At 45.8% G+C, this 14,746-nt stretch overlaps 1 protein-coding gene across 1 annotated transcript; it reads left to right on the top strand.

Annotated features, from left to right (window-relative positions):
• The first annotated feature begins 2,419 nt into the window (after window positions 1-2,419).
• On the top strand, window positions 2,420-6,849 carry LOC142437545 (uncharacterized). The gene is made up of 4 exons (XM_075540663.1): window positions 2,420-2,557; window positions 3,483-4,062; window positions 4,603-6,513; window positions 6,617-6,849. Exons 1-4 carry the CDS (start codon window positions 2,420-2,422, stop codon window positions 6,847-6,849), a joined length of 2,862 nt encoding a protein of 953 aa, XP_075396778.1.
• Window positions 6,850-14,746: the final 7,897 nt, after the last annotated feature.

The following is a 14,746-nucleotide window of genomic DNA, read 5'->3' as shown; positions in this document are numbered from 1 at the left end:
CACTGTGAGAAGAGCCCAGGGCTCAGTGATGTGTCACTCTGTGGTAAAGAGGGAGCCAACTCAATGACCCCTAACCAAACATTAGCTTACACCGTTAGAGCCCAGAAGAGAGCCAGAGAACATGTTTTGTCTCTTTAGCAGGTAGTGTCCCTCATATTACTGTTTCATATTATTTATGTTTGGGTGAGCATGACACTCTAAAACAATTCTTTTTTGCATAATAAATACATGAGCTAATAAAATGGTCAAGAGTAAGGGCATAGGGAGGATAAATTCTGGCTCATTCACATACTAGTTTTACGACTTGATAAAATTCTTACGTTTTCTGAACTTGTTGGTCTGTAAAAAGGTGTGTGAGTGTGAGTGTGTGTGTGTGTGTGTATGATTAAAAAATAATGGGAGAAAAGTATTAAGTAAAATAGCTAGCACATGGTAAATTCTAAATAAGTGATAGTTATTATTAGTAAAATACATGAATTAAATAACTTCATGGCTAGTGTGCATGCAGGTGACTCTCGTTCAATTAAATAAGCATTTACTTGCCAAGTACCTAACCCTCTGCTTTACTGTGTGTCCTAGAGAAAGGAAATATAGATTACATGAGAGCTCTCAAACATGATCTCTGGTTTCCACAAATGTTGACTCGAAACAAGGTGCCCTGCCACATGTCCTTATCTAGAGGGTGGGGCTGGCCCAGACTTTTTGCAATCACACATTTTAAGAAGACAAACATGAACAGAGGTGGAGTTAGCCTGGGTTCGTAATGAATCAGGCCATCCCACAGAGGGCAGCACCCAAAGATAAACTATATAAGGGCCACTATTCCAAACCATCATTACCCTGCAAGCTGCATCAGGCTTTATCCTACTTGTTCCTTTGGTGAACTAGGTAAGAGAAAATTCATTCAGCTCTATATACTTCGTGTAGTTGGTGTGACCATATTTAAAGATCCAGAAATAAGAGCTGAGACAGAGTTCATATACACCTGGATTTTATCTGCTTTTCGGTTTGTTGCTGTGTATGGTTAGTTTAGTTCATTCTGTGTATGGTTAGTTTAGTCTTCGGGGAATAAATTTGTCTCTAGGAGGAAGAAAATTACAAGTAGAAATGAGCCTTCTCTTAGGTTGTTGAACCCTCTCTTCCTAGTCGCTTTGTGTGGCATCTTTCTTGGGAGATTTAGGTCAAACAGAGGGAGGCTGGAATTGATATGGAGCCCCTTCCCTTTTCAGTGTCAGATACCAATCTCCAAGATCGAAACAGACGCCAGTCAAACTGCCGCCTGTAATGGCGTGACTTCTCCTTGATTAATTAATGGGAATTAGAGTTTGGTGGAAGGCTGAGATTGGTACAGTTGCTGACCTCTGCTGAGGGCTATTTTGTGCTTTTGAAGTACATTCCTCACCTCCTCCTTAGTTTAACATTTTCTTGTGAATCAGTTGAAGGGTTACAGAACAGATGGTCACCTCACATTCAATTATTTGTATTTTGTTTCAATACAACCTCACTTATTCTATTCCCACACCCTCTCCTGTTACCACTCCTCCTTCGTCCCTAGCCCTCTGAAATTTGTCATTGGCTAAATGCTGCCATTTGGGTGTTGGTTGCTTACCGTACCCCCAGGGTGACTTCAGTTACAGATATGAAGAGTGACTAGGGGCATCATCGCAGGGACCCAGCTGTCTTTATCCTCCCAGTAAGTCTGGTCTCTTTCATACTGTTGAATTGTGTCCCACATTTTCTCCCACTCGGTCCCAGGACCTTCAAACTTAACCTTCTTCAAAGCAGCTGGTAGTGGCAGCCAGGCTTCATCTCATTATTTTGGTCTCAGACTAGTGTGGTCCACTAGTCCACTGGACTAACTGCTTCTATATGTCCTTCTAGTTTCATCATTCTTCTTTACTCTGGATGGAGAGAGACCAAGGGTTGTACCTTACATAGATGTTCATGACCTTTTAAGACCTTAGCCACTGTTCACCCAACGAGGATGTAAAACATTTTCTCTGTGAGCTGTGTTAGGACATTAGACAACAGTCTCCCCTGAGACGATGGTCCTGATCCCTGAGGCTCCGTGATTCATTCCTTCAAGATATTTTGTTATGTCTAAGAAGTATTCATAGCTTTGCCTCCTGAATCATTACCCATTTTCCATAAGTCAGTGGCCTAAAGAATCCAGGTTAGCATCTGGTACCCAGAGGAGATATAAGCTTATTATGTTGTGTTTGTTTTCATTATGTCGAAACATTATGATGTTTTTCCTCACTGTCCTTACTTATTGAGGCCTGCTAGGTTTGCAAGGGACAAGGGGCTTGAAAAATAGTCGTTAAAAGCAGGCTTCCAAGAAAGGTCAGAGGAAAGAAACGGAATGACATGGTCTTTCGGCTTTTGTTTTCTCCTCAGGTTCACTTCGACTTGTAAGACGATGAGTGGCCTCTTGAGAAGCGTTGTCACCGTCATTGATGTTTTCTACACGTATACCAAGCAAGACAGGGAGTGTGGCACGCTTAGCAAGGAGGAGTTAAAGGAACTTCTGGAGAAAGAGTTTCGTCCAATTCTGAAGGTAAGGACCATGTATCAGGATTAAAGTCTGCTGGGGTCCTGTACATGCTCTATTGCATGACCAAAGACACGGCAAAAGGTACATACCCCCAGTAGTCTTTGAGCAACTATGTGCAGTATGTCTGTAAAATGGGAACTGTTGAGGCAGCATTTATTTTCAGGAAGATGAGTCTTCCTCACTTTCCTATGAACTCACTTTCCTATGAACTCCCACACTCAGACTTTCATGGGCCTCCAAGCACCCCCTTATGAACAGGGAAAACATAGACAGAATAGAAATTAATATATTACTCTTGGGATGAAAAAATAAAAACAAAGAGACATCCTTTACAATGATTAGGACTTAGGAGAAGTATGACCTACCAGTCTCACCACATAGGCGATCACTGATTCATGAAGCCAGTTCTAATATATCAAATATGGGGGAGGGGGGGAAGTGGTGGTGGGATTGGCAAAGACAGACAGGATGATTAAAAACTAAAAACAAAATACAAGCATTTCCCATCCACTTAAGGATAATTCAGCTCTTAACTCCAGAATAAGTGACCCTAATACAGCGTATGTGAGTGTAGTGTGTTAAACTTATGTAAAACTAAAGCACATTTGTGACTGGAGTTGCTTTATTCTACTCTGCCTTCTAGTCCATTCCTGAGCATTTAATAATCTAGGAGTACAGTCCTTCAACTGTATCTTCCAAAGATCCCAATAACCTTTATTCTTTTCTGTTACCTATTCGTAACTCTTGGGTTCTATTAGGCTGCCTTAGCCTAAAGAGTGAGCTAAAACTTACCAAATCACCTCTTTTTATTAATTTAACTGAAATTACCAAATGCCAAATATCCACAATTCCATGCTCATACTGAATTTTTAAACGGAATATATGAGCTACGTTGACAAAATCTCTCCTGTGTGTTGCTCATACACAGAACCCAGATGATCCAGACACAGTGGATGCCATCATGCATATGCTGGACCGAGATCATGACCGAAGATTGGACTTTACAGAGTTTCTTCTGATGGTATTCAAGCTAGCTATGGCCTGTAATAAGGTTCTTAGCAAAGAATACTGCAAGGCTTCAGGGTCAAAGAAACATAGACATGGTCGCCACCACCCAGAGGAAGAAAGTGAAACAGAAGATGAAGTTGAAACACAACAGAAACCAGGTTATGGAAATCCAAGTTGGAATGAGAGAGGGGAACATGGATACAGTTTGGGGGACTCAAGGGGAACCGGGAGACATAGATGTGAGTCTGACTCTAAGCAAAGCAGTTTATCCGGTTCAGAGGATCAACATGGATATGAGGAAAGGTGCCGTGGGTCTATTTCTGGTCACTCATGGAGCAGTAACAAAGAGAGATCTGGTTCCAGCTCTGGAGAGGATGGGGAAAGAAGAAACAGGTTAAGTGTTAGCCGCTCTAGGGAATCTGGGAAAGAATATGACTCTGGATCTGGATCAAATGGTAGGGGAAGAAAAGGTCATGGTAGTCTGTCACATGGATTGGAAGGTAGGGGACATTTATCAAGTTCTATTCAGTCAAGAAGTAGAGGACAAAGGCTTGATTCTGGCTCTGATAGTACAGAAGATTGTGGGAGACAAAGACAAGCATGCTGGTCCAGCAATTCAGGAGGGGGTGGAAGGCCACAAAACACTTCTAGTTCTTGTGGATATGGAACACAAGAATATCAGTCTGGCTGTACTCAGTCAAGATGCCAGTCAGGCAGTGGGGGAGGACAAGGTCAAGGATGTCAGGCTTCTGGATATAGTCAACATAATTCTGAGTCCTATAGCCAGTCTTGTAGTGGCAGAGGACAGAGATCTAGAACATGTGATCAGCCACAGAACTGTAGAGGACAACAACAGAGAAGAGGCTCCTGTCAGTCCTCTGGCTGTGGACAATATGGTTCTGGAGCAGGTCCATCTTCTACTTATGGATCTGGTTCTTGTAGCCACTCATCTGCTTCCAGTCAAAAAGGGGCTGGTTCTCAATGTGGTCAACAAGGGTCCGGATCTAGTCAATCCTCGGGCCAACATGGGTCTGGTTCAGGTCAGTTCCCTAGTCAACAAGGCTCTGGCTCAGGTCAATGCCATAGTCAATATGGTTCTGGTTCAGGTCAGTCCCACAGTCAACAAGGCTCTGGTTCAGGCCAGTCCCACAGTCAATATGGCTCTGGTTCAGGTCAGTCCCAAGGTCAATATGGCTCTGGTTCAGGTCACCACTCTCACAGTCAACAAGGCTCTGGCTCAGGTCAGTCCCACAGTCAATATGGCTCTGGCTCAGGTCAGTCCCACAGTCAATATGGCTCTGGCTCAGGTCAGTCCCACAGTCAATATGGCTCTGGTTCAGGCCAGTCCCACAGTCAATATGGCTCTGGCTCAGGTCAGTCCCACAGTCAATATGGCTCTGGTTCAGGTCAGTCCCAAGGTCAATATGGCTCTGGTTCAGGTCAATCCCACAGTCAATATGGTTCTGGTTCAGGTCAGTCCCACAGTCAATATGGCTCTGGTTCAGGTCAGTCCCACAGTCAATATGGCTCTGGCTCAGGTCAGTCCCACAGTCAACAAGGCTCTGGTTCAGGTCAGTCTCACAGTCAATATGGCTCTGGTTCAGGCCAGTCCCACAGTCAATATGGCTCTGGTTCAGGTCAGTCCCACAGTCAACAAGGCTCTGGTTCAGGCCAGTCCCAAGGTCAATATGGCTCTGGTTCAGGCCAGTCCCCAGGTCAATATGGTTCTGGTTCAGGTCAATCCCACAGTCAATATGGTTCTGGTTCAGGTCAGTCCCAAGGTCAATATGGCTCTGGTTCAGGTCAATCCCACAGTCAATATGGTTCTGGTTCAGGCCAGTCCCACAGTCAATATGGTTCTGGTTCAGGTCTGTCCCACAGTCAACAAGGCTCTGGTTCAGGTAACTCTCACAGTCAGTATGGCTCTGGTTCAGGTCAGTCCCACAGTCAATATGGCTCTGGCTCAGGTCAGTCCCACAGTCAACAAGGCTCTGGTTCAGGTCAGTCTCACAGTCAATATGGCTCTGGTTCAGGCCAGTCCCACAGTCAACAAGGCTCTGGTTCAGGCCAGTCCCACAGTCAGTATGGCTCTGGCTCAGGTCAGTCCCACAGTCAACAAGGCTCTGGTTCAGGTCAGTCTCACAGTCAATATGGCTCTGGTTCAGGTCAGTCCCAAGGTCAATATGGCTCTGGTTCAGGTCAATCCCACAGTCAATATGGTTCTGGTTCAGGTCAGTCCCAAGGTCAATATGGCTCTGGTTCAGGTCAATCCCACAGTCAATATGGTTCTGGTTCAGGCCAGTCCCACAGTCAATATGGCTCTGGTTCAGGTCAGTCCCACAGTCAATATGGCTCTGGCTCAGGTCAGTCCCACAGTCAACAAGGCTCTGGTTCAGGTCAGTCCCACAGTCAATATGGCTCTGGCTCAGGTCAGTCCCATAGTCAACAAGGCTCTGGTTCAGGTCAGTCTCACAGTCAATATGGCTCTGGTTCAGGCCAGTCCCACAGTCAATATGGCTCTGGTTCAGGTCAGTCCCACAGTCAATATGGCTCTGGTTCAGGCCAGTCCCACAGTCAATATGGCTCTGGCTCAGGTCAGTCCCACAGTCAATATGGCTCTGGTTCAGGCCAGTCCCACAGTCAATATGGCTCTGGTTCAGGTCAGTCCCACAGTCAATATGGCTCTGGTTCAGGCCAGTCCCACAGTCAATATGGCTCTGGCTCAGGTCAGTCCCATAGTCAATATGGCTCTGGTTCAGGCCAGTCCCACAGTCAATATGGCTCTGGTTCAGGTCTGTCATCTAGGCAACAAGGCTCAGGCTCAGGTCAGTCATCCAGCGCTGGTCCATATGGGTATAGCTCAGAGCAATCTTCTAGCACACGTCACACTAGAACTAGTATAAGTGAGACAAAAGGTGGTAGGATAAGTTCACGGACTAAAAGTGAAACAAGTAGGCATTGCATTTCAGGAAGCAAATTTGAAGGTCAAGATGACATTCCTAGAAATAGGCAACGAAGAAAAAGTTTAGATCAGGATTGGTCAGTTCCATCCAGAACTGGGAGAGAAGAAGCAAGACAAAACCAGTCAGGTGAAAGGGAAGGTCATTCAGAAAAGTGGGAAAGATATTCTACATCTTCCCAAGTTCACACAAGAAATGACCATGGTTCTGATTCACCAACTACTGAACAGACTACAACAAGCAAACATAGACAAAGATCAAATGATAGTCAATCAAGGGACAGGGACACTCGATATACTCAGGGGCACCATGAATCCCAACATGTAGAAGCAGGGTCTGAAAGAAGGCACATACATTCTCATGGACACTCCAGAGATAGCACTACTAGTACCCAATCTGGCCAAGCAAGAGCAACTGAATCCGGGTCCAGAAGGAGGGATTCTTCCAGCAGTCATTCCAGTGACCTTGAACGCCATACGCGAGGTCCACGGAGTCACTCTGGATCCACTCAGGGGCACAATGAATCTCAACATGAAGAAGTAGGGTCTGGGAGAAACCAGACATCCTCTCATGGACACTCAAGAGACACCACGACGCAGGGCCATACTGGCCATAGAAGACCAAGTCAATCAGGGTCCAGAAGGAGGGATTCTTCCAGCAGTCAGTCCAGTGACCTTGAACGCCATTCAGGAGGTCCACAGAGTCACTCTGGATCCACTCAGGGGCACCATGAATCTCAACATGAAGAAGTAGGGTCTGGGAGAAGCCAGACATCCTCTCATGGACACTCAAGAGATAGCACTAATCATGGCCGACATGGCCAGGGAAGAGCAACTGAATCCGGGTCCAGAAGGAGGGATTCTTCCAGCAGTCAGTCCAGTGACCTTGAACGCCATACGCAAGGTCCACGGAGTCACTCTGGATCCACTCAGGGGCACCATGAATCTCAACATGAAGAAGTAGGGTCTGGGAGAAGCCAGACATCCTCTCATGGACACTCAAGAGACACCACGACGCAGGGCCATACTGGCCATAGAAGACCAAGTCAATCAGGGTCCAGAAGGAGGGATTCTTCCAGCAGTCAGTCCAGTGACCTTGAACGCCATTCACGAGGTCCACAGAGTCACTCTGGATCCACTCAGGGGCACCATGAATCTCAACATGAAGAAGTAGGGTCTGGGAGAAGCCAGACATCCTCTCATGGACACTCAAGAGACACCACGACGCAGGGCCGACATGGCCAGGGAAGAGCAACTGAATCCGGGTCCAGAAGGAGGGATTCTTCCAGCAGTCAGTCCAGTGACCTTGAACGCCATTCACAAGGTCCACAGAGTCACTCTGGATCCACTCAGGGGCACCATGAATCTCAACATGAAGAAGTAGGGTCTGGGAGAAGCCAGACATCCTCTCATGGACACTCAAGAGAAACCACGACGCAGGGCCATACTGGCCATAGAAGACCAAGTCAATCAGGGTCCAGAAGGAGGGATTCTTCCAGCAGTCAGTCCAGTGACCTTGAACGCCATTCACAAGGTCCACAGAGTCACTCTGGATCCACTCAGGGGCACCATGAATCTCAACATGAAGAAGTAGGGTCTGGGAGAAGCCAGACATCCTCTCATGGACACTCAAGAGAAACCACGACGCAGGGCCATACTGGCCATAGAAGACCAAGTCAATCAGGGTCCAGAAGGAGGGATTCTTCCAGCAGTCAGTCCAGTGACCTTGAACGCCATTCACGAGGTCCACAGAGTCACTCTGGATCCACTCAGGGGCACCATGAATCTCAACATGAAGAAGTAGGGTCTGGGAGAAGCCAGACATCCTCTCATGGACACTCAAGAGACACCACGACGCAGGGCCATACTGGCCATAGAAGACCAAGTCAATCAGGGTCCAGAAGGAGGGATTCTTCCAGCAGTCAGTCCAGTGACCTTGAACGCCATTCACAAGGTCCACAGAGTCACTCTGGATTCACTCAGGGGCACCATGAATCTCAACATGGAGAAGTAGGGTCTGGGAGAAGCCAGACATCCTCTCATGGATACTCCAGAGATAGCACTACTCATGGCCGACATGGCCAGGGAAGAGGAACTGAATCCGGGTCCAGAAGGAGGGATTCTTCCAGCCGTCAGTCCAGTGACCTGGAACGCCATTCAAAAGGCCCACAGAGTCACTCTGGATCCACTCAGGGGCACCATGAATCTCAACATGGAGAAGTAGGGTCTGGGAGAAGCCAGACATCCTCTCATGGACACTCAAGAGAAACCACGACGCAGGGCCATACTGGCCATAGAAGACCAAGTCAATCAGGGTCCAGAAGGAGGGATTCTTCCAGCAGTCAGTCCAGTGACCTTGAACGCCATTCACAAGGTCCACAGAGTCACTCTGGATCCACTCAGGGGCACCATGAATCTCAACATGGAGAAGTAGGGTCTGGGAGAAGCCAGACATCCTCTCATGGATACTCCAGAGATAGCACTACTCATGGCCGACATGGCCAGGGAAGAGCAACTGAATCCGGGTCCAGAAGGAGGGATTCTTCCAGCAGTCAGTCCAGTGACCTTGAACGCCATTCACAAGGTCCACAGAGTCACTCTGGATCCACTCAGGGGCACCATGAATCTCAACATGAAGAAGTAGGGTCTGGGAGAAGCCAGACATCCTCTCATGGACACTCAAGAGACACCACGACGCAGGGCCGACATGGCCAGGGAAGAGCAACTGAATCCGGGTCCAGAAGGAGGGATTCTTCCAGCAGTCAGTCCAGTGACCTTGAACGCCATTCACGAGGTCCACAGAGTCACTCTGGATCCACTCAGGGGCACCATGAATCTCAACATGAAGAAGTAGGGTCTGGGAGAAGCCAGACATCCTCTCATGGATACTCCAGAGATAGCACTACTCATGGCCGACATGGCCAGGGAAGAGCAACTGAATCCGCGTCCAGAAGGAGGGATTCTTCCACCAGTCAGTCCAGTGACCTTGAACGCCATTCACAAGGTCCACAGAGTCACTCTGGATCCACTCAGGGGCACCATGAATCTCAACATGAAGAAGTAGGGTCTGGGAGAAGCCAGACATCCTCTCATGGACACTCAAGAGACACCACGACGCAGGGCCGACATGGCCAGGGAAGAGCAACTGAATCCGGGTCCAGAAGGAGGGATTCTTCCAGCAGTCAGTCCAGTGACCTTGAACGCCATTCACGAGGTCCACAGAGTCACTCTGGATCCACTCAGGGGCACCATGAATCTCAACATGAAGAAGTAGGGTCTGGGAGAAGCCAGACATCCTCTCATGGATACTCCAGAGATAGCACTACTCATGGCCGACATGGCCAGGGAAGAGCAACTGAATCCGGGTCCAGAAGGAGGGATTCTTCCAGCAGTCAGTCCAGTGACCTTGAACGCCATTCACAAGGTCCACAGAGTCACTCTGGATCCACTCAGGGGCACCATGAATCTCAACATGAAGAAGTAGGGTCTGGGAGAAGCCAGACATCTCATGAACACTCAGGAGCAAGCACTACTCATGGCCAATCTGTTCAGGAAAGAGCAACTCAGTCAGGGTCCAGAAGGAGGGAATCTGCCAGTATTCAGTCCAGTGACTTTGAACGCCATTCAGGAATTTCACAGACACACTCTGGATCCACTCAGGGGCTGCGTGAATCTCAACATGGAGAAGTAGGCTCTGGGAGAAGCCAGACATCTATTAATGGACCGTCAGGTTCTAGAACAATATGGAGACATGGCCCTAGGCATACGCATGATATTGGTAGGCAGTCAGGGGATAGTATAAGAGCACAGACAAGTAGCAGTTATAGCCAGTCTAGAGCAAGTTATTCTCAGTCATCGGGTGATGTAAGACTAAGACATGGATCAGGTCAAAGGTGGATACATGGCAGTTATGGCAATTCAGCATATGACTATGGGCTGTCTGGCTATGGGCCTTCTGGGGATAGGCAAACAAGAAACCACATTTCTAGTCAAGAACAAAAGTCCTATTACAGCCATTAGAAAAGGACCTATCCTCAGATAGGAACCAATCCAATGATGAACTCAGGGAGCATGCAATTGAGAATATGAACACCATCCCTTACTTTGGTAGTGGCATATGGTATGGGTCTGTTCTCTTACTTTAATGTCGGTCTGTCTTCTGTCCCTTGTATTTGGTGCCAGTTGTTTTTGTAAAGTCCCAGCAGCATTGGGCTCCATGGGTCCATAACAGGGAATCAAAGGTGGAAGATTCGCAGGAGGCACTAAATCGCAAACTACACAACAAAGCGATATGGAGAGCCTTGTGATGAAAGTCGGTGTGTTTTTAATTTCTGAGACTCAAAATTTGAATTTTCTAAATTTGTTTTAATTGATCATGGTAAACCGTATCCAGTGAGCTAACATACATGGTTAGAAGCTAAAATTTCTCTCTTGACTTTGCTGTACATTCTACTTCTTGATCAAAACAGGCGCAGTTCCTCAAGTGAAACTCTAACCGTCTTCTGTGCAGCCCCTGAAACTCTGCACTACTCTGCACTTCATCCTTGGAACCACTTGCCAGTGGTATTCAGACACTGTATTGTGTGAAAACTGACAATAAACTTTTCATCAGAATATAATGGTTTGTTCTCATTTGTCCCCACCAATATAAAGAAGGACACCTGCTACAGGGTCAGACGCACGAACAGTCAAATGGTAGTGCAGCATTCAGATGTCAATACTAAAACTTCCAAAGAAGAGAAACATACTTATATCAGATGTTTTCCTCAATGTTATCACTATCTTAAGCATTTACAGTTAATGCATTTATCGTCATATATATATATATCTCAGACACATTTGGTTAAAACGATCATCACAGTGATCATTATTAAACCATAATCTCAAACAGCTAAAAATCCAAATTCTAGTTACAATGGTTACTTACCATTGCCCTTTTCTGCCAAGAATCCTCAATGAAATATTCCTTCCACTGAAGGCTAATGGGCATGGGCCAGAAGTCTTGAAGTTTCCAGTAAAGGAAAAGTAATTTCAAATGTACCACTGTCTAAGAGGAGAAACTACATACACTATATATATCAAAAGAAGTAACAAGTAGAAAACTATATGCTAAAGGTAACTAATTTCAGTAGGAAATTTACTACTGTGAAAGCCAAAGAAAATGTCCAAAACGTCAGCGCTAATGAGAATATTAAAGACCACCCACTCAATTTCTGGAGCCCTGTTGATGGAGTGGTTATGCGCCAGGCTAGAGTCCAAAGGGTTCACAGTTGGAATTCACCAGTTATTCCGTGGAAGAAAGACCCGAATTTCTACTCCTATAAAGAGCTACAGTCTCAGAAATTCACAGTTTTTAAGTCAATATTAGCAATGGCTTTGTTTTTTCCCCTCAACTTGTAAATTAAAAGGAAAACATCAAGGTATATTTAGTATAATTAAAAAGATAAGAATGCTAATTCCTTAGGTCTTCTAAGTCTGGGTTTGGTATTCCACACTCCCTCAAACAATAAATAAATTAGAATAAAACGAAACTAGTTTTCTCCAACCTTTACTTTTGGAATTCATAACTCAAGTGAAATTAATCCGTGCATATCCAAAATCACGAGAAAGACCCATTTTGGCACAAGGATTAAAGGAGAAAGAGAAACTAGGTTCATTCTTTTGATTAGACTAAGGAAATATTCCATCTAGTTTTTTATTTCTTAATTTATACTTTGTTTCATAAGTCCTGGTGGTGTACTGGCTATGCTTTGGGCTGCAATCCATATGGTCGGCAGTTCGAAGCCCCCAGCAGCTCAGAGGGAGAAAGACTAGGCTTTCTACTCCCATGAACAGTTACAGTCTCGGGAACCCACAGGGGGTCACTGTGTGTCAGTGTTGACTCAATGGCAGAGAGTGAGCTACTTTACAAATTAACTAAGTTTTATAAAGGTCTCCATTGCAAACTCAAAGATCAGAAGTTCAGTCCCCTCAGTGGCATCTCGCATGACCGGTGTCGTGATCTGCTGTAAAGATTTCCACCAAAAATCCCCGCGGGGCAGGTCTGCTGTCTAACCCAGGAGGCCGCCGCGAGTCCAAATCCACTCAACGACAAAGAGCACAGGAAGAGAGATCCAAAAGTGCTACGACAAAATCGTAGACATCTTTCTGCAATAAATGTATGAAAATGTAAGGTTAATGTTTCTTGCCATGGCTTCCATCTGGTTCTATCCACTTCTAAAGGCAGTACTTCAATTTCGCTGATCCCATCCTGAAGAATTCTGTGCTCTTCGATTCACACCCGGGCCAAGGAGAGTTTGAGCATTCTGGTGGGGTCCCAACGATGCAGCTTGTCCGCGTTCTTTGAGTTGGAGGAGCAAAAAGAACTAGAACGAAGCAAGAGCAAGGCCGTGAGGGAGACAGGGCAAGGTTTTCCAACAATCGTCTCTGACGACGGCCCTTGCTACCCGCGAAAAAGAAGCAGCTCCATTGTCGTGATGGGGGACGATGGCTGGGAACCGTTTTCCTGGCTTTTCCCCTCACCACCAATAGTTTTCAATTTTCCTAAAATGTCTTCCTAATAAACCCCCATGATCATCGTATGTGCTTCAAGAAAATCTATCAAGACCACATCTTGGGAATCAAAGCCCCCCAATAAAAACTAACAACAACAGAAAACAGGTATCCTACCCTTCTAAACGGACATTTCTGCTGTGAGTTTATTGGCCCAGCAGATGCCCGTAGAAGTCACCATTTTTTGGTTGGAATTGTTTTTGAAGGCACTCTTCAGGAGACTAGCACAATTGCATGACTGAGACAACTTGTATGCAGCCATGTTTTATTTGGAATAAACCCATGCATGTATGAACTGAAGTCCCAGTAGCAATATTTTTCACTTACCCTCATATTTTATGAAAAAAAGTTCAAATATTTACTCTCTGTTTAACAACACCAGTCATATCAATGTCCTGATGAAATAATGATGAAATTACTGTCGAGGAAAGAGCAAAGAAGCTGGAAGCACCCTAAGAGTAAGGGTTAGTTGAGAAGAATTCAGTTGACAAACTGCAGTAAAATTTTCTAATTAAAGGACCCTGTGGTTACAGAATGCTCTCCCACCATGGTGGCACAGGGTTACCCATATGACTGTGATCCTCAAGGTCTACAGTTCAAAAACACCAGGGGCTGCATGGGAGAGAAACCAGGCTCTCTACTCCCATAAAGAGTTAGTCTCAGAAACCCATGGAGGAAATTCTGCCCTATAGGGTCACCATGAGTCAAAGCAGACTCGGTAATGAGAACTCCCACCTCAAGCGTGTGTGGTGGGGAAAGAATGACCTAGACTCTAAACCTCATTGCGAATTGTAGGCATAAAAATCACACCCACTAGCACCATGGCAGTTTATCACTACCTAGGAGATTGCCATGACATTTCCAACCTGACCCAATATGGGACAGTTGGGCTGGACCCCAAACTTACCATAAGTCCCTCCCCTCCTGGCTGAGCAATCAAAAATATTCCTCCCCTTAGTTATTTTGAAAGCGTAAAATAAATACTATCTTCACTCTACTATCCGGGGTTATCTGCATCCAGGGAAGACTGACCTGTAATTCTTTCAGAATGTACTTTAGCTTTGAAATGAGTGCTTGGCTGAAGGAGACGCCTGTGTACTACGGGGCTCGGCCCTGACCCTGATTCTCTGGAGGGAAGTGGAGCGGGAGGCTATGGACATCTGGAAAGGATAACATAAAAATATTAAGGACCTTACAAATCAGGCTAGACCAGAGCATGTACACTGGTCCAGATAATGAGTGCTCGGTGCATGGAATCCAACACAGATAAATGCCTCCGGCAGTGATGGGAGCAGCGATACCATGAGGGCAGGGGGAAGATGGGGACCGAAGGGGAAGAAAGGGTGAACTAACTGCAACAATTGACATACAACACTCCCCAGGGGGATGAATGACAGAAACGTGGGCGAAGGGAAACCGTGGATCGTGTAAAATATGAAAATAATAATAATGTATAATTTGTCAAGGGTTCATAGGGGAGGGGGGAAAGAGGAGTTGATACCAAGGACTCAAGCAGAAAGAAAATGTTTTGAAAATGATGATGGCAACACATGTACAAGTATCCTTGATACAAATTAGATATGGATTGTTATAAGAGCAGCAAGAGCTCCCCCAATAAAATGACTTTTTAAATATTAAGGATATACATAAAGTTAAATATGTTTATAATAACC

This window comes from Tenrec ecaudatus, chromosome 1 (assembly GCF_050624435.1).
Source record: "Tenrec ecaudatus isolate mTenEca1 chromosome 1, mTenEca1.hap1, whole genome shotgun sequence".
In the NCBI taxonomy this organism is placed as follows: domain Eukaryota; kingdom Metazoa; phylum Chordata; class Mammalia; order Afrosoricida; family Tenrecidae; genus Tenrec; species Tenrec ecaudatus.
The sequence above is the reverse complement of the archived record's forward strand: the minus strand, read 5'-3'. Positions and strand labels throughout refer to the sequence as shown.

What these genes read in the sequence shown, in the direction of transcription:
- LOC142437545 (XM_075540663.1), top strand. Translation starts at nt 2,420, where the DNA reads ATGAGTGGCCTCTTGAGAAGCGTTGTCACCGTCATTGATGTTTTCTAC. An exon ending in AGTTTCGTCCAATTCTGAAG is followed by an intron (nt 2,558 to 3,482) that starts GTAAGGACCATG and finishes GCTCATACACAG; the next exon opens with AACCCAGATGATCCAGACAC. An exon ending in ACGGACTAAAAGTGAAACAA is followed by an intron (nt 6,514 to 6,616) that starts GTAGGCATTGCA and finishes AGTTCCATCCAG; the next exon opens with AACTGGGAGAGAAGAAGCAA.